At 46.4% G+C, this 23,029-nt stretch overlaps 1 protein-coding gene across 1 annotated transcript in view; it reads left to right on the top strand.

The window, feature by feature from the left end:
• RSPH9 (radial spoke head component 9) overlaps positions 1-22,547 on the top strand; it is a 136,386-nt gene extending 113,839 nt beyond the window's left edge. The window contains exon 5 of the mRNA XM_085609119.1: positions 22,271-22,547. Within this exon, the coding sequence (XP_085465245.1) occupies positions 22,271-22,431 (161 nt within the window). The 3' untranslated portion in view covers positions 22,432-22,547. The remainder of the gene's footprint in view (positions 1-22,270) is intronic.
• Positions 22,548-23,029: the final 482 nt, after the last annotated feature.

Here is a 23,029-nt window from a genome sequence, read left to right as displayed (position 1 = left end):
AGCTGGAAAGTCAGATTCTTGTTGTGGGCTTTGCTGGGCTTGCCCGAGCTGGAAGGTCGGATTCTTGTTGTGGGCTTTGCTGGGCTTACCCCTGAGCTGGAAGGTCAGATTCTTGTTGTGGGCTTTGCTGGGCTTGCCCCTCAGCTGGAAAGTCAGATTCTTGTTGTGGGCTTTGCTGGGCTTACCCCTGAGCTGGAAGGTCGGATTCTTGTTGTGGGCTTTGCTGGGCTTCCTCCTGAGCTACTGTAGCCTACTGTAAAGGCGCGATTCCCTGCTGTCTAGTGGTACTGTACTGTAGACTAGTTTGTTTCCCCGTTGTCGTACTACATCATATTGTAGAGTACTGCCTGCCCCTCTCCACTACTGTGAAGAATCCTGCTTTCCTGCTCTCATACAACCTAGTGTACAGGTGTTTATCTTCATGCTTTCTTACTATAGCCTTCTGTAAAGTAATGTACTTCCTTCTCCATTACTAAATCCTAATTGGGGCTCTTTCTTGTCCTTACCATGCCATTTCATAGTTTACGTTCAGATTATATACCTTCGTACTCCCTTGCTATGGCACTTAAAGGCTTTCTTATTCTTACTATGCTTCTCGGTAAAGCGGTGTTTTTCTATGACTTCTTTCTTCAGTGATCTCAATAGCATTCTATACAGAACGGTGCTTTCCTGCTCTCTAACTAGAGCATAATGTCATGGTGTGCACTTCCATACATTAAATCTTCTGCTTAGCTTGAAAACCTGCTAATTCGTCAGTGACCTAGAAAACAGGAGCTTTAATATTTTGCAAACAAGCAGGTAGTGCCTTACAAAGGACGTTACACATCGTGTTGTCTCCCAATTATACGTTTAGGCTTTGGATACCAAGTTAGCCAAGCATAACATAAATAGCTATTATCCATTGTAAGGCAATGGGTTCAGCCCATCAGATCCACACTGATGTTTCACTTTTTCATCACCTGGTCTTTGACCTTTTTCTGTAGGTGAGCCTGGCAACCGGTGGCTCCCCCATGGTAAACTCATGGTAAATGGACTGCCCATGTTTACTGCCAGTGTCCGCCTTTTAAGAGGAGGCCACTGCAATGCAGCAACAGCAAGGGGCACTTGGCTGGTTACACATGATGGGTGGATTTGGTGTCTCCTCGGTGCGTTTTGGGCCCTTGCCTGTCGTGGGTGCTTGGCCCACCCACGCGAGTGGGTTGCCGTTCTCGTCAGGAGACCTGGGGGAGCGCTGGGTGGTGGGGGATTTGTGGATCTGCGTAGATTCAGGAACTTTCCTACACAGACATTTGAGAAGGAGGGTGATTTTTTCATTGGAATTTGAGGTTTGCAGGGGATTCTGGGTGGGAAGACGTTGGGAGACCCACGGAAGCCATGCCTCCCTGGTCTCCCCTAGGTCTCCAGTTTTTGGAAATGCGTGGGTTTGGTGGGTTTCTCTGGATGGCTGCTGACCCCGGGACAAAAAACTCAGATGCTCCCTATGTATCCGAAAATGACTTGGTTTTGCAAGGGGGGGTCACATGAGTTTTTGGTTCCGGGCTTGGCGGCCATCCGGGGAAACCTGCCAAACCCACACATTTCTTGAGTTTAGAGGCTCAGGGGAGTCCAGAAGGGTATGGCTTGCGTGGATCCCCCGGCGTTTCTCTGCCCAGAGTCCTCTGCGGACCTCGGGTTTTGATGAAAAAGATAACTTTTTTCTCAGGTTTCTGTGTGGGAGAGTTCTGGAGTCTATGTGAATCCATGGATTTCCTGCCACCGAACGTTCCCCCGGGTCTCCCGGTGAGGGTGGTGCCTCGCTCGCATGGGTGGGTCGGGTGCCTGCGGCAGGCAGGGGCCTGAGACATGTTGAGGAGGGATCGAGATTGCCTATCGCGGGACAACCTGGTTTTGCAAGGAGGGTCACATGAGATTTTGGCCCCGGCTTCGGCAGCTATCTTGGGAAACTACCAAACTCACACATTTCTGAAAACTAGACACCCAGGGGAGTCCAGCGAGGTAAGGCTTGCGTAGATCCCCCAACGTTTTCGTTCCCAGAATGCCCTGCAAAACTCAATTTTAGCTGAAAAACAATCACTTTTTTCTCAAATTTCTGTGTGGGAAAGTACTGGAATCTATGTGGATCCACAAATTTCCTACCACCCAGCGTTTCCCCAGGTCTCCCGATAAAAATGATACCTCACTCGCGTGGGTGGGTCAAGTACCTGCTGCAGGCAAGGGCCCAAAACGTATGGAGCGGACTTGCGTTTTGATGTAGCAGAGCTGGGGCCCCGACTTCGGGAGCGGGCCCCCGGGAAACTACACCGGATTAGCGGCGAGTTCTGGTGCTCCCCCATCTGCTTCCCCGGTGGTCACCCACAACAGAGCTGAGCAGTTCTACCGAGGGTGCAGCCCTGAACACTGGATATGCAACCAACGAGATCCAGGCTTACCGGAGCCTCCATCCGCTTGTGTGGCTCGGCTGCAGCTTGTGGAAGGAAACTGCGGCCACAGCGGACATACCGGACATGTTTTCAGGAGCCCAGAGGCACTTGTAGCTGAAGGCAGAGGTGAGCGGACCACCCCAGCGTGAGGCAAAATGGCGGCTACTACCACGCTGGCCTGCCGAGAGGGGAGATGCGTCCCGGTGGACTTATAGGGACTGCGTGAGCCCCGATCGCCCGTGGATGCATGGGAGCTCTTGTGACCTTTGAAGAGCAAAGGGAGACTGGCCCATCCTTTCTTGTAAAGTACTGTGAGTACCTCGCATACGTAGGGTGTGGAGAGGGGTCACTGGGGCCACTACATACTCGAAGCTGAGGCCGATGGCTGCCTGACCCTAACATGGCCGCCAGTATCTTCAGACTATAAGCATTGCACTCAGGCAATCCTACCAGCGTACGCTGCAGGCCCCATCCACGATGCTTATAACATGGAGATAGTGCTTGACGAAGGATTAAATAGAGGGGGAAGCCCCCCCACATTGCTCCACCAGTAATGGCACACGTTGACATGATAGCAGGAGAGACTTTTCTGAGAACCCCCCCCCTGTCATATCGATCTGGCCAGTGTGACTTTTTTTCTTCCGAGCTGAACTTTTCCTTACAGAACCCTCTCAGGACTGTGCCTGACCTCAAGATGGTGTCTAGATTTCATTCGGACCATGGTTTCTCACCGCCCCGCCCCCGCGCTACTCTGAGTACACCTGATCACTATCCTGACAGCTGAGTCCGAGCATTATGTCCAACGCCCGGTGGAGCTGCTCTGTTCAGCTATTGAGGAGATCGGCCCTGGTTCATCCCCTCGGCCATCACCTACCCAGCCAGACATAGGGCACAGTCATCCCTCCCCCTTCCATAATCGAATTTCTGTAACTCTGCTCTTTTTCTTTGTTTCCTATGTTTTGATTGCGCATAAACAAATGTAACATGTTAGCCTGTAACTCTGATCCTTATGTAAAGCGCTCTGATACCTCCGTGCCTAGCCAGCGCTATATAAAACTCAAATAAATAAATAATAATTTAAAAAAAAACGTGAACAAACACGTGTGAACACACGTTTGCACACATGTGAGGGCTAGGCGTGGGTGACACCTGTTTTGCACAACACGGTAACTGCGCATAGGTAGCTTGATGCAAAGGGAACTCTGCAGGATTGGATATTGATCGGGGGTAGGCCTCATAATGTTAGTGTACACTCATAGGGAAAGTTAGTGTGGTTAACTGTCTGGTCTACAGTAACACTCCATTATACATCTACGGTGAAGACGTCCTTAGAGTGCAGCTGTGCTTCCCTTTGGCTTACAGAGACCATTGACATGTCGAACTGGGGTAGAATCGGTATGTCAACCCCAAATATGAGAGTTCTATGAAGATATCTGTACAGCTTATGGGTCATCCAGGATTGTCATGTTTCTCTGGCTCAGCTCAATCAAGGCCTTTTGTCATCCTGCTGTAACAAAATAATTGCATTTAGCTTCAGCAGCAGGAACAAAGGCCTCAACAAGCAAACGGAGCAATTAACAGAGCTTCATTCAGCTTCTGGGGATGAAAGGGATGGAGATGAAGGATCTGCATCAATCAGTCAGCTGTTGTACTGTTCCAGAAAGGGGCCAGTCCAAGCCCACAGAACAAAGGAAGGAGGCTAGAACTCTGGAATCAACACAGGAGTGGCTCCCTTTGAAGATTTGGTGGGAAGTGCCCTGGTAGTGATGCCAGCGAGGGGCAGAGCTAGGGCTCCCAGAGCAGATATGATTAGTGACTCATCGGTGATGCCATTTTGAAATGTCCCGGCTGGCTGTGCAGGAAGATTATCACGGGGTGGAGAGGTGATGTGGCCCCTGAGGATAGGCTAGAGATGCCTCGCTTCTGGAACCTTCTGCCCCCACTTAAAACGTCTTGCACAAGTGGGAGAGCTCTCTGTTGGTTGGATTTTCTGATGGACACGGGACTAAATTTGGCCGCCATGGACAGCTGGAAAGAGAAACCCCCTGATATCCATCTGGACTAAGGACTCTAACTACAGTTGCTCCCAGGACCAATGAGGCTGGGAATGGGCTAAACGTGCGAACCATAATTTCATATCACACGGTTGTGACGACGGACATGTCGTATAGTATAGTAAAGACCTGGTTCAATTAAACTGACTTGTTACACGGCTTGGGACGATTTTCTCGGTACTGGTGTTTTCCAGTCAAGACGAACCAGGAATCCCCCACAGCCTCCTCATCTGCATACCTGGTGCTGAGAGATAACAGGCATTCTGCCCCTCACCAAGCCCCCACCCAGCCGCGGCCCGTGGAGGGAGTTCCGTGGGGCGGTAAGGCGGGGCGGGGGAGGGGCAGGGTGTGGGGTTCTAAAAACCGGAATATGGATAATTGCAGGTAAGTAAAGAATTAAATAAATAAAACGAATTTCGTAGCGCGCGCTGCATCGCAAAATGCGATGCAGCGCACGCTACGAAATTCACTTTATTTATTTAATTGTTTACTTACCTGTAATTATCCATATTCCGGTTTTTAGAACCCCCCGCCCTGCCCCTCCCCCGCCCCGCCTTACCGCCCCACGGAACTCCCTCCACGGGCCGCGGCTGCCCCCACCCCTCCCCCCCCCCCAAAAAAAAGGGTCATGGAGGCTGTCGCCAATGTCATGGTGTGTTTTCACACCTATTATGGACATTGGCTACTTACAGCTTCCGAAAAGAGCTGGAAACCCTCTGTTTACAGTGGGTTTCAGCTGTTCACCCTGGCAACGTGCAGCGATTTCGGCTCCTCACCTATCTGCACACATTGTCCGATGGTTCATTTGAATTACGCCCGCAGTTATTAAATAAATGATCACACACTGCCCGCGTAGAAACTCCCATGTTCACAGTGACATTAAACAGTTGAACCGCACCAGTACCACCTGGTGAATGTATTTAGTTGTTGATACAACTTTCCAGAAAGTAGTAGGTTTTAAATTGAAGTCGCTCTTTATGTTTTGTAAGACATGGACAATTTCCAAAATCCGCTAAGTGATGGAGTTAAAAATACGATAAACATTGACCTTTTTCGGGGATTGATTTTTAATAAAAACTAAACTTGTAAAAACGTTATCTGAGTGCACATCTGCAGGCCGCTTACAGAGCACTGAAAGTAAATGTGCACTGGCTAAACTGTGTAAATGCACGTGTGCATTGCACGCACCGTTACACATCACGTGACACGCCCCAAGCGGTTATCTCCTCATTTCACTGAATGAACTCTCTCACTGAACTCTCTGCTACACCAGGGGCCGTATGTACAAACATTGGAATGGCAATTATTACCGAAACGGAATTCCTAGCCTAAGAAAACTTACCAACTTCGGACAGCGGTTCCTAGTGGGGTCGCACAAATAGACCTACCCCATGAATATTAATGAGGTGGGTCGCACAAATAGGCCTACCTCATTAATATTAATGAGGTGGGTCGCAATTTGTGACCCATTAGGAATTGCAGTCACCACAGGGATGGTGGTCTGCCATGTTTTAATAAAACAATTTTTTTTTTCATTTTTAAATGCAGCCCGTTTTCATTAACATAAAACAGAATGTGTTTAAGAAATAAAATGAAACATTTCGGTTTCGTTATTTAAGAGCAGGCAGTGGCCCCCACCAGAGAGATGGCAGCTGATTCGTCCCAGTTTACCAAGAGATCAGATGCTTTTCCCTAAACGTTTCGTATTTGGATTAGCCAAGGGATTATTAGGACCGGCTGCTGGATACAAACTAAGACATCGTTAGCATACAAATAAATATAGTCCTCTGTGTTGTCTCCCCATCACAGACCCCACACCTGTGCATTAGTCCATATCCATTCAGCCAGAAGCTCTACGGTGAGGGTAAGGAAAGGAAGGGGCATCCCTGACAGGCACGTGTCCGTCGTATCAGACACGTCTATGGCACTGCACCGTTTGCCCAGCTCTTTCCCATGGAGAGCAGTACAATAGCTCTATGCACCTACAACAGTACCGGCCAACATTCATCCTTGCTGATATTCTATGACAGAAAGGCCGATTGACTGAGTCAAAGGCCTTCTCGGAGTCCAAATGCACCAGGGCCCCTGGTTCAGAACCTCATGCATATGAGCCAGCCCTGGACGCAATCTACAGGTGCTTTGTCGAGTCCCTGGCGCAGGTATGAAACCATTCTGGCCTGGCCTAATAAGCGAGTGTGCCACCTTCACCAGTGTGTCAGCGAGGGCCTTTGATTTTGATTTATAGGTCTTGCATTTGAGAGTGATTAAGCTATTGACATTGTAAATAACAATGCCGTTTCTTTAAATGTTTTAAAAACAAAAACATAAACAAAAATAATGTCATGAGCAATGCCAATAGCTCTAACTTTAACAATGCCGAGACCATTGCATTGTAAATGCTTGTTGTGCCCTGGAGTTGGCCAAAAGAAGGTTCAGGTTGTAAAGCGCCATCTAGGGGCGAAATCTATGCTTACATGCTGTGTGATTAAAGATTTGATGTGCCCTAGGGGGTGTTTTAATGATTGCTATTTCATAGATGTCAGGTTTTAAAAAGAAAAACACACAGACGCAGGATTGGCTAATTTGAAATGCTTTATTGTTATAATAATGTTGACAGTGATAACTGATGATAAAAATAAGTATTTGAGATATCTATTATTGTGGATGAGTGCATTTATCTACAATATGTCTTTACCATGTGCTTCGTGAATCCTGAAGCTTTGACCAAGTTAATAGACTAACTTTATATGGTTGCATGACTTCCTTTAGGGATCCAATGTGATTATGCAGTCATATTTGGTATTTTCCATTTGCCTATGTATATATTTGTAAATGTTTGCATAGTATTAAATAGTGTGTATATAATAAACATACTTTTCCTTTTCGAAAGAAAAAACACAGACTGTACAATTATTTATTGAGGGCTATTGTTGTGTGCCAGCGGATGATGAGTACTAGCCCACACCACCTCCCTTGAGTAGGCCTTGGACTGTTCTGCTCCACTACCCTGACAGAGTCAAGCGCTACAATGGTGTGTCCAGTTCCTAGTGGAGGGCAAATGTTGACCCATTACTGTGCAGGCCACACCACTAATAGCCCTTTGTCTTACATCCTCAGATAGCAACATATTAATACTGTAGTTCATCGAACTGAGTAATAATTCACAAGGTTTCATCATCAAGTTCAGTGGATAAAGCTTCGAAATAATTGTCTGTTTTTACCTCCCCTTCCTTTAGGTTGTTTGCCTTTCTTTAGAGGTGTAGCTTAGAGTTTGACTTCTCTGATCTTCTCTTCTCCTGCCTTCCAACCTGATGGAAAATCTGGGCTCTCCCTATCACACCCACCCATTGCTCGTCTCTGATTGATGCCCATTCTGTTTGTAACTCCTCCCAGTGCGTACACACTGTATGTCCTTATACATTAAAAAGTTTGAGGACAACGTCCTTTTTGACCTGCTATTGTTTGGAAATAGCCTTGGGCCAGGAGCCTTAGCCCTTCTATCTATTCCTCCTTAAACTTACCTTCTGACAAGTGTCTCTAAATACTTCCCTTCTACACTTTTGGGAGCACTGCTGTGGTGTCTGTGGTTTGCCATTCGTAGCTCCAACTCTGCTCTTGGTGCACACCATAGACACATATCACATGCTCCTAATGCTGTTCTCCAGATGAATGTAAATCTGGATATCGTCAACGTACATGGACGGTTGATGACAGAAAATCCTACATATATCAGCTACCTCAATTCCTGGAGCCTCTCTAGTACAATGTTCTGGCCCTCCATGTTGTAAGCTGCTAAGAACTTATAGAGAATCAGGGTCACCGGTCTGTCTTCATCAGTTCAATGACGTCTTCTCTGATATCTACCAGAGTGGATTCCGATTTGTTAGCAGCAGCATGCAGACAGTGGGTTGATAGTAGCAGATGGGATGGCTGGCTGGTAGCAGTGGGATGGAATAGCTGGTAGTAGTGGGATGGAATAGCTGGTAGTAGAGGGATGGAATAGCTGATAGGTAGAAGTAGAGGGATAAGATGGCAGGTTGGTAGTGGCGGGAAGGAATGGTTGGTTGACAGTAGTGAAATGGGATGGCAGGTTGGCAGTAGCAGATTAGGATGTAGTTGGTAGTAGCGTATTAGGATGGCAAGTGGTAGTATCAGGATAGAATGGCTGGTTGGTAGCGCGATGGGATAGCAGGCTGGTAGCCGTAGGAATGGGATGACATGTTAGTAGTAGCGCGGTTGAAGGTCATGTTGTCAGTGGTGTTATGGGATGTCAGGTTGGTAGTGGTGGTATGGGACAGCAGGCTGGTAGTGATGGTATGGTATGGCAGGTTGGTGGCGATGGTATGGTATGGCAGGTTGGTAGTGATGGTATGGGATGGCAGGTTGGTAGTTGTGGTATGGGATGGCAGGTTGGTGGTAGCAAGATGAAATGGCAGGTTGGGAGAAGCAGGGCAAGATGGCAGGTAAGGCCTCAGGCCTATATATTATTAAATATGAAATACCCTGCTTGCAGCCTCACATAGTCTTGGAACTCTTTGGTGACTTGCAGTATCATGTGTACTGTGCGACTGGGTGTACTTTATCCCATGTATCTATACTCCGCTTCTACACCCCAAACCGCCAGCTCCGCTCCACCGACCTCTACCTCGCCACAGTCCCCCGCTTCCAAAGAGCGACCACCGGCAGCAGGTCGTTCTCCCACCTCGCCGCCAAGACCTGAAACACCCTCCCCATCCCCCTACGGCAGACCCAGTACCTGCCAACCTTCAGAAGGCTCCTCAAGACCGGGCTCTTCGAGCAGTAGCAGCACTCACCCCCCCCCCCCCCCCAGCACCTTGAGACCCTCAAGGGTAAGTAGTACGCTTTACAAATGTCCTGATTGATTGATTGATTGATTGATTGATTATCTATTGGGTATTATAAGGCTTGCACATCCACTGGTGTGAAAGGACGCAGGCCCAGCCTCAGAGAGTGTCTACTGAATCCTTCATCTCAGTCTTTCATGGGCTTCCCCTCCACACATTTGCTAATTGAGAGAAGCGAGCCAAGCACTTAACTGTCATCTCAGTTTGCAAGAATGGATTGTGCTTCAGCCTTACAGTCCAGGGAGGATTAGCCCTGGAATCTGACTCGAAAGTATACATTAATATTCTTGACTGTTATGTTACTGCTTTGGACTCGCTCCAGCCTTGATGTTCCCACCTCTAGACTTCTTGTGAAGTGCAAGCTGTTTCTCCTCCTCCCGGAGGTTCACAGGCTAGTTTATCAGTCTGCAGCAGTGCTCAGCAGCCCAGCCTGACCACAGAAGGACAGACCGACATGTCTCTCCTCCTCCCGGAGGTTCACAGGCTAGTTTATCAGTGTGCAGCAGTGCTCAGCAGCCCAGCCTGGCCACAGAGGGACAGCCCGACATGTTTAATTCGGATTGGATTCCAAATGCTGCGCAGAGCCAGTTCACGTGGAAATAAATCTGCTACATACCCCAGCCTGGCTGAGTTCAGACTGCAGTCTGACTTCCTTGGCGAGTTAAAAAAGAGTTTTTCAAAGTTCGGATACTCTCCTTCATCCGGGAGGGCCTGCTGCTTTCTATCCAGACGCAAAGCAGGACAGGATCTTCAGTCGACAGTTATAAGAAGTTCACACACTTTTACTTGCAATATACCATTCCGAAGTGAGGACTACTTGTGCACAGACCAGTGAGTCTCCGCATAGGACTGGCATTTGGCAGTTTATTTTAGGGCAAGCCCGGGCAGCGTATGCGCTGCGAGGCATGCTGTATTTGAGAATGGAGTTGAAGCTCCGTCCAGTATCCGCCCATATTTTTCATTGGCTTGTGTCATTGTCGTTTGTAAATGCTGGCTTCTAATTCGTTAATAGGCTTGTTAGTCCTTCCTTAGTGCCACCTTGTCTTCATTTGTAACCTCCCAGGAGGACTGGTTCTTTTACTTCTGTTGTTACACGGTATCTCCTATTTACTCTGTAAGCACTATTTTCTTTAATGAGTTTATCCTACTGCAGGCACTACATGCTTTCCTGCTACATTCAGCGCACCATGACGCGCTTTCACTTTCCAAGCAGCCCGGGACAATTGCGTCCGCTTCTTTGAAATGAAATAGGTCTCACATTTACAGGAGTTTCAGCTATTCACATTGTAAAGGACAATGCCTTTTATTTATGTGTTAGCTATCAAAACAGATAAATAAAAGGCATTGCCATTAACAATGCCAATAGCTTAAACTCTCAGAAATGCAAGACCTATTGCAAATGCTTGTTTACTCTTCTACAAGTAGTTAATGTACAAGAATGAATCAGATGCTACCGATATTAGGGAAGGCTAAAATGATGTTGTGTTATTGTCATCTATAGATGCCGAGTCTGCCAATAGAAGGGCCTCCTGGTGTAGGGTTCCCTCCCGCTCATTTTGATAGCAGACCAAACCTCGTGCCATCCTGAGATGATGTTTTGGGCGCGGTGTTCTGACCAGTCTATAGGATGGGTTATGTCTTATTCAGCAAGGTGTTTGGAGGGGTTTGATTTGGGTGTCAGGCCATGAAACTCTGGTGAGCTTTTAATGTTTGCTTCTGCATGTCTTAGGTCAGTAACCTGCATTTTTTCCAGTGGACAGAGATGATAAAGTAGTGTTTTTTCTTACTACATGGCAAGTTTTTACTGTGCTGGACATGGGGTTGGATTCTGTCTAATATGTTGTCTCTATTTGCACTTTTGATCAGATTTACAAATAAAGGAAAAAGGATTGAGTATGTAAAAAAGTATCTGAGTTATGATGGCATGGTCCCCTGGCAGAGGTGTCTTTGTAGGTGCCTAATAGAAGAGGGGAGATTCTTTTTTGGGGCCAAGCCTTAATAAACATATTTGAAAAAAACAAAAATGTAGGCATCAGAGGTGTCCAACTATTTGCACAGATAACCAAATTTTAATGCAGCCACAGAAATCAAAAGACATATACAGGAAAATCTACACAAATTGGAAATGTTCTTAAATTCTGGATCTGCCTTATTTTTACTCTTGCAAAAGCACGGTGGAAACACGTAATGTGTTTATAACTTTTTTCGACCTGTAAATAAAGGTAGCACAGTTGAGCGGGAAAAATAAGAAAACAAGATGCAGAGGCAAATAAGGATAGTACTGGTGGGAGAGAAAGAGGAGACACCTAGAGATCAAGATGCAGAGGTATAGAATATGTGGAGAGGGAAATAGAAGAAAACTAGAGCTCAAGATGAAGAACAAAGAACAACAAGGGTGGGAGAGAAAGGGAAGACAATTAGAGATCAAGATGCAAAGGCAAAGAATGACAGCACTGGTGAGAGCAAGAGGAGACACCTAGAGATTGAGATGCAGAGGCAAAGAATGACAGCACTGGTGAGAGCAAGAGGAGACACCTAGAGATTGAGATGCAGAGGCAAAGAAGGATTACACTGGGGAGAGAAAAAGAGAAGACAACTACAGATCAAGATGCAGAGGCAAAGAACGACAGCACTGTGAAGTGGGAAATAGAAGAAAACTAGAGATCGAGATGCAGAGGCAAAGAAGGACAGTACTGGTGAAAGAAAGTGGAGACACCTAGAGATTGAGATGCAGAGGCCAGAGGCAAAGAAGGATAACACTGGTGAGAGAAAGAGAAGACCCCTGGATATAGAGATGCAGAGACAAAGAAGGATAACACTGGTGAGAGAAAGAGACGACAACTAGAGATCAAGATGCAGAGCCAAAGAATGACAATACCGGTGAGAGAAAGAGACGACAACTAGAGATCAAGATGCAGAGGCAAAGAAGGATAATACTGGTGAGAGAAACAGATGACAACTAGAGATCAAGATGCAGAGGTAAAGAAGGACAATACTGGTGAGAGAAAGAGATGACAACTAGAGATCAAGATGCAGAGGCAAAGAATGACAGCACTGGTGAGAGCAAGATGAGACACCTAGAGATAGAGATGCAGAGGCAAAGAAGGATAACACTGGTGAAGAGAAGACAACTAGAGAACGAGAAGCAGGGGCAAAGAAGGATAACTCTGGTGAAAGAGAAGACAACTAGAGATCATGATGCAGAGGCAAAAAATGACAGCACTGTGAAGCAGGAAATAAAAGAAAACTAGAGCTGCAGAGGCACAGAAGGATAGTACTGATGAGAGAGAAAGAGAAGACAACTAGAGACCAAGATGCAGAGTTATAGAATATGTGGAGAGGGAAATAGAAGAAAACTAGAGATCAAGATGCAGAGGCAAGGAAGGACAGCACTGGTGAGAGCAAGAGGAGACACCTAGAGATGAAGATGCTGAGGTATAGAATATGTGGAGAGGGAAATAGATGAAAACTAGAGATCAAAGATGAAGAGGTAAAGAACAACACTGATGAGAGAGAAAGATACAACAACTAGAGATCAAGATGCAGAGGCAAAGAATGACAGCACTGGTGACAGCAAGAGGAGACACCCAGAGATGGAGATGCAGAGGCAAAGAAGGATAACACTGGTGAAGAGAAGACAACTAGAGAACAAGAAGCAGGGGCAAAGAAGGATAACACTGGCGAGAGAGAAAGAGAAGAAAACTAGAGATCGAGATGCAGAGGCAAAGAATGACAGCACTGGTGAGAGCAAGAGGAGACACCTAGAGACGGAGATGCAGAAGCAAAGAAGGATAACACTGGTGAAAGAGAAGACAACTAGAGAACGAGATGCAGAGGCAAGGAAGGATAACTCTGGTGAAAGAGAAGACAACTAGAGTTCAAGATGCAGAGGCAAAGAATGACAGAACCGTGGACCGGGAAATAGAAGAAAACTAGATGTCGAGATACAGAGGCGAAGAAGGACAACACTGGTGAAAGACAAGACAACTAGAGATGGAGATGAAGAAGTAAAACAGGATTACACTGATGAGTGAAAAAGAAGAGAACTAGAGATCATGAAGCAGAGGCAAAGAATGACAGCACTGAGAACCGGGAAGTAAAAGAAAACTTGAGATCATGATGCAGAGGCAAAGAATGACAGCACTGGTGAGAGCAATAGGAGACACCTAGAGATGGAGATGCAGAGGCAAAGAAGGATAACACTGGTGAAGAAAAGACAACTAGAGAACGGGAAGCTGGGGCAAGGAAGGATAACACTGGTAAAAGAGAAGACAACTAGAGATCAAGACACAGAGGCAAAGAATGACAGAACTGTGAAGTGGGAAATAGAAGACAACTAGTCATGGAGATGCAGAGGCAAAGAAAGACAGTACTGGTGAGAGGAAGAGAAGACAACTGGAGATCGAGATGCAGAGGCAAAGAATGACAGCACTGGTGAGAGCGAAAGGTGACACCTGGAGATGGAGATGCAGAGGCAAAGAAGGATAACACAGGTGAAAGAGAAGACAACTAGCGATCAAGATGCAGAGGCAAAAAATGACAGCACTGTGAAGCAGGAAATAAAAGGAAACTAGAGATACAGTGGCACAGAAGGATAGTACTGGTGGGAGAGAAAGAGAAGACAACTAGAGATCAAGATGCAGAGGTATAGAATATGTGGAGAGGGAAATAGAAATAAACTAGAGCAAGAGGCAAAGAAGGACAGCACTGGTGAGAGCAAGAGGAGACAACTAGAGATGCAGATGCTGAGGTATAGAATATGTGGAGAGGGAAATAGAAGAAAACTAGAGATCAAAGATGAAAAGGCACAGAACAACACTGGTGAAAGACAAAGAGAAGACAACTAGAGATCAAGATGCAGAGGCAAAGAATGACTGCACTTGTGAGAGCAAGATGAGACACCCATAGATGGAGATGCAGAGGCAAAGAAGGATAACACTGGTGAAGCGAAGACAACTAGAGAACGAGATGCAGAGGCAAAGAAGGATAACACTGGTGAAAGAGAAGACAACTAGCGATCAAGATGCAGAGGGAAAGAATGACAGCACTGTGAAGCGGGAAATAAAAGAAAAATAAAGATCGAGATGCAGAGGCAAAGAAGGACAGTACTGGTGAGAGAATGAGAAGACACATAGAGATGGAGATGCAGAGGCAAAGAAGGATAAGACAACTGGAGTTCATGATGCAGAGCAAAGAATGACAGCACTGGTGAGAGCAAGATGAGACACCCATAGATGGAGACGCAGAGGCAAAGAAGGATAACACTGGTGAAGCGAAGACAACTAGAGAACGGGATGCAGAGGCAAAGAAGGATAACACTGGTGAAAGAGAAGACAACTAGTGATCAAGATGCAGAGGGAAAGAATGACAGCACTGTGAAGCGGGAAATAAAAGAAAAATAGAGATCGAGATGCAGAGGCAAAGAAGGACAGTACTGGTGAGAGAATGAGAAGACACATAGAGATGGAGATGCAGAGGCAAAGAAGGATAAGACAACTAGAGTTCATGATGCAGAGCAAAGAATGACAGAACTGTGAAGCAGGAAATAGAAGAAAACTAGAGATGGAGATGCAAAGGCAAAGAAGGACAGTACTGGTGAGTGAAAGAGAAGACAACTAGAGATCGAGATGCAGAGGCAAAGAATGACAGCACTGGTGAGAGCGAAAGGTGACACCTAAAGATGGAGATGCAGAGGCAAAGAAGGATAACACTAGTGAAAGGGAAGACAACTAGAGAACGAGATGCAGAGGCAAAGAAGGATAGCACTGGTGAGAGAAAGAGAAGACAAATAGAGATGGAGATGATGACGCAAAGAAGGACAACACTGGTGAGAGCAAGAGGAGACACCTAGGGATGGAAATGCAGAGGCAAAGAAGGATAACACTGGTGAGAGAAAGAAAAGACAACTCGAAATCGAGATGCAGAGGCAAAGAATGAAAGCACTGGTAAAAGAAAAGACAACTAGAGATTGAGATGAAGAGGCAAAGAAGGATAGCACTGCTTAGTGGGAAATAGAAGAAAAATAGAAATCAAGATGCAGAGGCAAAGAAGGATAGTACTGGTGAGAGAGAAAGAGAAGAAAACTAGAGATCGAGGTGCAGAGGCAAAGAAGGACAACACTGGTGAGAGAAAAGAGATGACAACTAGGGATCAAGATGCAGAGGCAAAGAAGGACAACACTGGAGAAAGAGAAAAAGAAGACAACTAGTGATCAAGATGCAGAGGCAAAGACGGATAACATTGGTGAGAGAGAAAAAGAAGCAACTAGAGACCAAGCTGCAGAGGCTAAGAAGGATAACACTGGTGAAAGAAAAGACAGCTAGAGATCAAGATGCAGAGGCAAAGAAAGACAGCGCTGGTGAGAGTGAGAGGAGACACCTAGAGATGGAGATGCACAGGCAAAGAAGGACAACACTAGTGAGAGAGAAAGAGAAGACAACTAGAGATCAAGATGCAGAGGTAAAGAAGGATAGTACTGGTGAGAGAGAAAGAGAAGACAACTAGAGATCGAGGTGCAGAGGCAAAGAAGGACAACACTGGTGAGAGAAAAGAGAAGACAACTAGTGATCAAGATGCAGAGGCAAAGAAGGACAACTCTGGTGAGAGAGAAAAAGAAGACAACTAGAGACCAAGATGCAGAGGCAAAGAAGGACAACACTAGTGAAAGAAAAGACAACTGGAGATCAAGATGCAGAGGCAAAGAAGGACAGCACTGGTGAGAGCGATTGTGTTCATTCAGCAAGAAGGGGAGGGGCTAGAAGGATGGCAGATTTCATTGCTTCCGGTTGCTAATGTTGATAACTAATGGGAGTGCAGTTCAAACATTGCTAGGTCCCTAACATGAGAGAGCTGGCTAGCTTATGTACGTACACATGCAAGTACCCTGGCCTTTCCATGTAAACACACACACGTTCTGTTCTCTAAGATAAGTATGCAAATCAAATCTACATAAAGAGCATGATTACCACTGTTGTTCATTTGTGTCCACCGTCCTCCTTGCACAGCAACATTTGAGTATGTACTATCTATCAATAAGACAATGAAAGAAACCGCCTTTCCTACAGGCTGGTCAGGAGAATATTACATTGCAGTGATCTCAAGTGTATGCATTTGTTATGCAAGGCTTTCATAGAGACCCTTTACCATGGATGACTGGATTTTAAGTCCAGTAACTCACTACTGTGACGCAGCAGTGAAGGTAAAAGCACTTGTTAACCACTGTTGCTACATCATAAAGGAATTCTAGGCTGCCTTTGCTGAGCTTTCTGAGAGCCTGTCAGAGCAGTGCTAGAGAGCAGGGAAGCACAGCTTCTGGAGGAGAGGGAAGGGAATGCAGAGAGAGAGAGTGGTAGCTTTGGGTGGCAGGGGCCATGTATGTTTTTGGTTAATTTGGGACAGTTGGGAGAAGCCTTGTTATGTATGGCTCCCCCGTTACTCCTCTGGCACTGTGTAGCTGTTGAAAGTAGGGGCAGATGGTTTTGGGGCCACGCATAACATAAAATTAAATAAATGGGTAAAAAGTAAATTACGGGGATGTTGTTTATTCTCTAGCTTTTGTGTGAGATCATAGACAACTCTGGCCTCACTCTCCTTCTGTATCTGATGTCACTCACAACCCCTCAGTGAAAAATATCTCTGGAATTCACTGTTGGCCATCAATACTTCTATATTATGCATGGCTTCCATGAGAATCCTCTGTCGTTTACACTTGATAATAAATCGGGTAACTCGCTGCTGAGACATAGCAACAGATGATAACATACTCAATACCCACTATTGCTACTTCTTAAAGGCCTCCAGGCCAGAATGACAGGGTTCGCTGTGAGCCTGTCAGTGCAGAGCTGCTTGCATGTTTTTAATTGAATCAGAAAGCACAGCCACACAAAGGAAGGAAGGCTGGAAAGGAGATTGAAAAATACACACAATTGATGGACGGAATGCAGAACCAATCAAAACATTCACCCCCAGTCAAGAGATCTGGGTTAAATCCATCATTCTTTTGCTCACCATGCCACCCCAGTTTAGACCTGGCCATATGCAAATCAGTCTTGGCCCTGTGCCTCATGGGAACAGACCAGCCCGAACTGCCAAGCCAGGTGCTCCCTGGACCGGAAACAAGCATCTTAGGACCGGTTTCTGGGTTTCACCCCTCTTCAGCCAGGATAGCTAGAATCAAGTGGCACAATGAGCCCGGGACCCACGTCTGGCCAGACCTGGCGCACTTAAGGCGAGAAAGCAAAATACACACAATTGATGGACGGAATGCAAAACCAATCAAAACATTCACCCCCCAGTCAAGAGATCTGGGTTAAATCCATCATTCTTTTGCTCACCATGCCACCCCAGTTTAGACCTAGCCATATGCAAATCAGTCTTGGCCCTGTACCTCATGGGAACAGACTAGCCCGAACTGCCAAGCCAGGTCCTCCCTGGACCGGAAACAAGCATCCTAGGACCGGTTTCGGGGTTTAACCCCTCTTCAGCCAGGATAGTTTGAATCCAGTGGCACAGTGAACCCGGGACCCACATCTGGGCATACCTGGCGCACTTAGGACAAGAAAGCAAAATTCACACAATTGATGGACGGAATGCAGAACCAATTAAAACATTCACCCCCAGTCAAGAGATCTGGGTTAAATCCATCATTCTTTTGCTCACCATGCCACCCCAGTTTAGACCTGGCCATATGCAAATCAGTCTTGGCCCTGTGCCTCATGGGAACAGACCAGCCCGAACTGCCAAGCCAGGTCCTCCCTGGACCGGAAACAAGCATCCTAGCACCGGTTTCAGGGTTTCACCCCTCTTCAGCCAGGATAGCTTGAATCCAGTGGTACTGTGAGCCTGGGACCCATGTCTGGGCATACTCGGCGCACTTAGGGCGAGAAAGCAAAATACACACAATTGATGGACGGAATGCAGAACCAATCAAAACATTCACCCCCAGTCAAAAGGTCTGGGTTAAATCCATCATTCTTTTGTTCACAATGCCACCCCAGTTTAGATCTGGCCATATGCAAATCAGGCTTGTCCCTGTGCCTCATGGGAACAGACCAGCCTGAACTGCCAAGCCCGGTCCTCCCTGGACCGTAAACAAGCATCCTAGGACCGGTTTCAGGGTTTCACCCTTCTTCAGCCAGGATAGCTTGAATCCACTTGCACAGTGAGTCCGGGACCCACGTCTGGGCATACCCGGCGCACTTAGGGCAAGAAAGCAAAATACACACAATTGATGGACGGAATGCAGAACTAATCAAAACATTCACCCCCAGGAAGGAGATTGAGTCAGTTAAGGAGGCAGGTAAAGTATATATTTTCACATTTGAAAGACAGGCCAAGTTATGTATGGCTCCTCCACTGCTCCTCTGCACCTCTGTACCAGTTCAATGCAGCAGCAGATGGTTTTGGGAGCCACACATAACATAAAATTATAGATGGGTAAAATGTCAATTACGGGGATTTTTTTCACCTCAGGGTTCTGAATGACATTGTAGACAACTTGAACTTCACCCTTGTTATCTATTTGATGTCACTTAGAACCCCTCGGTGAAAAGCATCCTGTAATTCATGATTACCCATTTATAATTCTCTAAGGGCCAGATGTACGACCATTGGATTTAGAGCCTCGCAATGCGCAACAAATTGCGAGTCGCAAGTTGCGAGGCACTAAATCCAATATATAACAGTGTCGGAGACACTGTTAGCGATCCCTAATGGGGTCGCAAAATGTGAGGCTCATCAATATTCATGAGCCACTCGCAATTTGCGACCCCATTGGGAATGGCCAGCCTCACAGGGATGGTGCCCTGCTGGGGTCAGCAGACCACCAAGTCTGTGACTGCTTTTCAATAAAGCAGTTTTTTTTGTTTTAAATGCAGCCCATTTTCCTCAAAGGAAAACGGGCTAAATTTAAAAAAGAAAAAATGAAATGTTATCGTTTAATTTTTTAAGGGCAGGTAGTGGACTATTTAATGTCAGTCTGCGCTTAAAACAAAATTCTCCTGCATTCACAAAGGGGAAGGGCTCCCCTGGGGACCACTTCCCATTTGCGAGTGCTTTACCACCCTTCTGAGAAGGGTGGTAAGCTGCGACTGTTTTGCGGCCGCAATTGCGGTCGCAAAAGAGTCATACATACCTGGAAGACTCGCTATTAGGAAGGAACGCCCTCGGAACGCCCCTTCCTAACAGCGACTCGCTATTCCTATTTTGCGAGTCGCAAATAATTTGCCACTCGCAAAATAGGAATAGTATATTGCCAACTTGTTTTTTGCGGTCACAAAGGGGTCTGAAACTCCTCTGCCACCGCAAAAAACGTTCGTACATCTGGCCCCAAGTTATGCATGGCTTTCATAGGATGTCTCTATCGTTTATGCCAGATTCTAAATCTTGTAACTTACAGGTGTGACGTAGCAACATTTGATACCACAATGCTTCACCCACTGTGCTACGTCATGAAGGTCTCCAAGCCAGGCTGGAAGGGATCTCTGGGAGCCTGCCAGCGCAGCAGTGCTTTTCTACTTTGTAGGAAAGGACAGTTGCAGTATGGAGGGGGTGGTAGTTAGGTAAGGATGGCAAGTAAGGTATTTATTTTACATTTGGGACAAGGAAGCAAGGTCACGTTATGTCTGGCTGTCCCATTACTCCTCTGCCCAAGCAGGGTCAGGAGATTTGGGGGTCCTACAAAACAAAGAATTAGGGTTGGGTATAAAGTGAATTACGGTGGTGTTTTTTGGCTTGTGGTTCTGAGCTATAGACAACTTGAGCTTCACTCTTGTTGTTTATTTAATGTCAGTTAGAATCAGCCGGTGAACAACAGCCCTGTAAGTCACTGTTGCGCATGTATAATTCTATATATCAATCATATTCACCACAGTAACACCTCATGTGACATATTGGTTTGGCGCGCAGACAAACCCCTATTTAACATAATCAAGATAAAAAAGTTCAAATGAACAGAAATCCCTTTATCATGGAGGCAGTCCATCAGATAGGTGATCTAGCATGGGGAGCGCCACGGACCAAGGGGCATATTTACAAGGTCTGGCGCATCGCTGCAAATCAGCAGGGATGCGCCAGAACACTTGCGACAGGCAAAACCACCCGTGCGCCACCACTGATGCGGCGCACAGATGGGCAGATGCATGTCGCATCCCCCGTCGTAAAGGCGGCGCATTGTTGGAGTCGCGTCGCATGCGTGACGTGGCTCCAGCAAGGCTCGGGGGCGCCCTATGCCTAACATGCTGCGCCACTCCTTGCGCCTGCTTCAAGCAGGCGCAGGGTTTTGACGCAGCATGGCGTAAAAGTGACTCAGTGAGATCTTGTAGATTTCACTGTGTCATGTATATGAGACGTACCTGCGAGGGAACGCCCACCCTGCGCCGTAACGCCCACATGAAACCTGACGCAGGTTTCATGTGGCGCAGGGCTTTACAACGTGACGCATCTCCCTAGATGCGTCACTTTGTAGATAGGGCGCAACGTGGTGCAAGGTTTACGCCACCCCTGCGTCACAGTAGTGACGCAACAGCGGCAAAAATGAGGCGCAAGGGGCTTGTAAATCTGCCCCCATATATGTAGCACATTGACTCTCTAACATGACTTTCAGTGATTTTCCATTCATGCAACTTTCACTCACATTATTCAATCAGGAATTTGTGAAGCGCGCTGCTCACCCTGGAGGTTCTCAAGGCGCTGGGGGGGGGAGGGGGGGGGCTGCTGGGGTTCGAGCAGCTCCGTCTCATCCGAAGAGCCAGGTCTTGCGGCCCTTCCTGAATGCTTGTAGTGTGGGGGTACGTCTGAATCGACTTCCACTTGATCCTGCACTCGACTCCGCTCTCATGGGAATGTTTCTTTTTGCTAGTGCCACCACCAGTTGTACAAATTTAGTAGTTAATTTGCTCTTTTTCTTTAATTGTGCCCGTCCCAACAGACATAATGTAGGAGATGTCACCAATCTCCTGATATTTCAGCCAGAACCCCGGCCACCTTCTCCCAGAATCTGGCTACAACTGAGCTGCTCCACCCCACGTGCAGAATGAGTCTGCTTCTGTGGACATCTTGGACACCCTTATCAATGTGTGGATTCCTTCTGTGCAATACCTGCGATGTGATATGTACATTACAAACACGTTTATAACCTCAGGCTGTCAATCTAGAGTTACTATTCACAGTTCTACAAGTGGATCAAACAGCAAGCTTTATTCGATTTAAAATAAATCATAAAAAGCACATGGTACCAAATTTTTCATAAGAACGTACTTAAAACATTTGAAACATAAAATGGCAAGATTCATCACTGTGAAAGGTAAGTAAAAAGTAGCAGCAACCCCGCTGAATCAGTGTGACAGTTCGAACAATCGACTGGCACCCACGACTTCTGCCTTTGTGGACAGGACTCTTGGGGTCCAGGTGTTTCATGCAGCTCAACCACGAGACTCTTTCAGGACAAACAAGGGTTTGTGCTTTTGCAATTTTGCACAGTGAAACAAAATGGGAGTCTCCATCGTTTACAAGCATGAATTTAAAACAAGCATTGGCATAGCCAATAGGTCTCGCCTTTGGGACCTTATAAGTGTTTAGCCATGCAACAGTTGCATAACTAAACACTTATAAGGTCCCAAAAGCGAGACCTATTGGCTATGCAAAGCGCGAAAGTGAAAGTGATCGTGATCGCGATCACGATCAAACATCAAAGCGCGAAAGTGAAAGTAATCGCGGGAAAGCGCGGCACGCGTGCCCGCGCACATGCACTGTAGCTCTAGGCTGGCCTGGTAGCCCTCTCAATAAGTCTCGCCAGACCAGCGCATGCGCTGGGTCAGGCGAGACCTAAAAAACCATATGTAGCCCCTGTTAAAGGGACATGTTGGACATTACCCAATGCGACATAGGACGCTAGTGTGACTGGTCTCACGCACCTCATCTGTTTCTATTTCAGGCACGTGGAGCCTCCAGTTCGAGAGAGGGAACAGTGTGGTTGTGCTGAGAAGCCTGCTTTGGGTTGGACTCACCTTCTACCATGTTCCTCTGACCCAACAACAAGGCTACATCTACGTGGGCACCGGCGAGAAGAACATTGATCTACCTTTCATGTTATGAAAATTATGAAGACCAGCACCCTTTCATTCCTGATGATCACGAACACGCTCCTGTAGTATTCGCTGTACACTATTGTATATGATTTCTTATTAAATATCTGTACAAATGTTTCTGTACTTCTTTCGCAACAGGTCTTTCTGTCCAAGCTTCCCTTTGCTTTGTGCTCTTCACCCATTGTTGATTCTATGTAGTTATGAAATGGGGACCAGCCCCATCCAAAGAAAATAAAAGGCTCATCGTGAGTTCTCATATCATACTCAGTACCCCAACAACTCATACAGTAATTATATTGAATAAACAATATCCCTTAAAGGAATCAGCTCATGCATTGAAATAAAACTGTGGCCTCTACCAATGATAAAGACAATAAGAATTCTGATTCTAACATAACATCATATTTACGAAATTGTGCAACCTCCTTTAGTCCCCCCCAAAAAACCTAAAAGAAACAAAGAAGAAATGTCCCCAATGACACGTGCATCTGATGAATTCTAAAAATGGCCAAGTTGGCAACTTGATTTGGGGCCCGATTCACAGAACAAACTTAAGACTAAATCCTAAACTTAGTACCATTCTGGTATTCACAGAATGCACCTAG

Source organism: Triturus cristatus, chromosome 6 (assembly GCF_964204655.1).
Source record: "Triturus cristatus chromosome 6, aTriCri1.1, whole genome shotgun sequence".
Taxonomy (NCBI): Eukaryota; Metazoa; Chordata; class Amphibia; order Caudata; family Salamandridae; genus Triturus; species Triturus cristatus.
The sequence above is the reverse complement of the archived record's forward strand: the minus strand, read 5'-3'. Positions and strand labels throughout refer to the sequence as shown.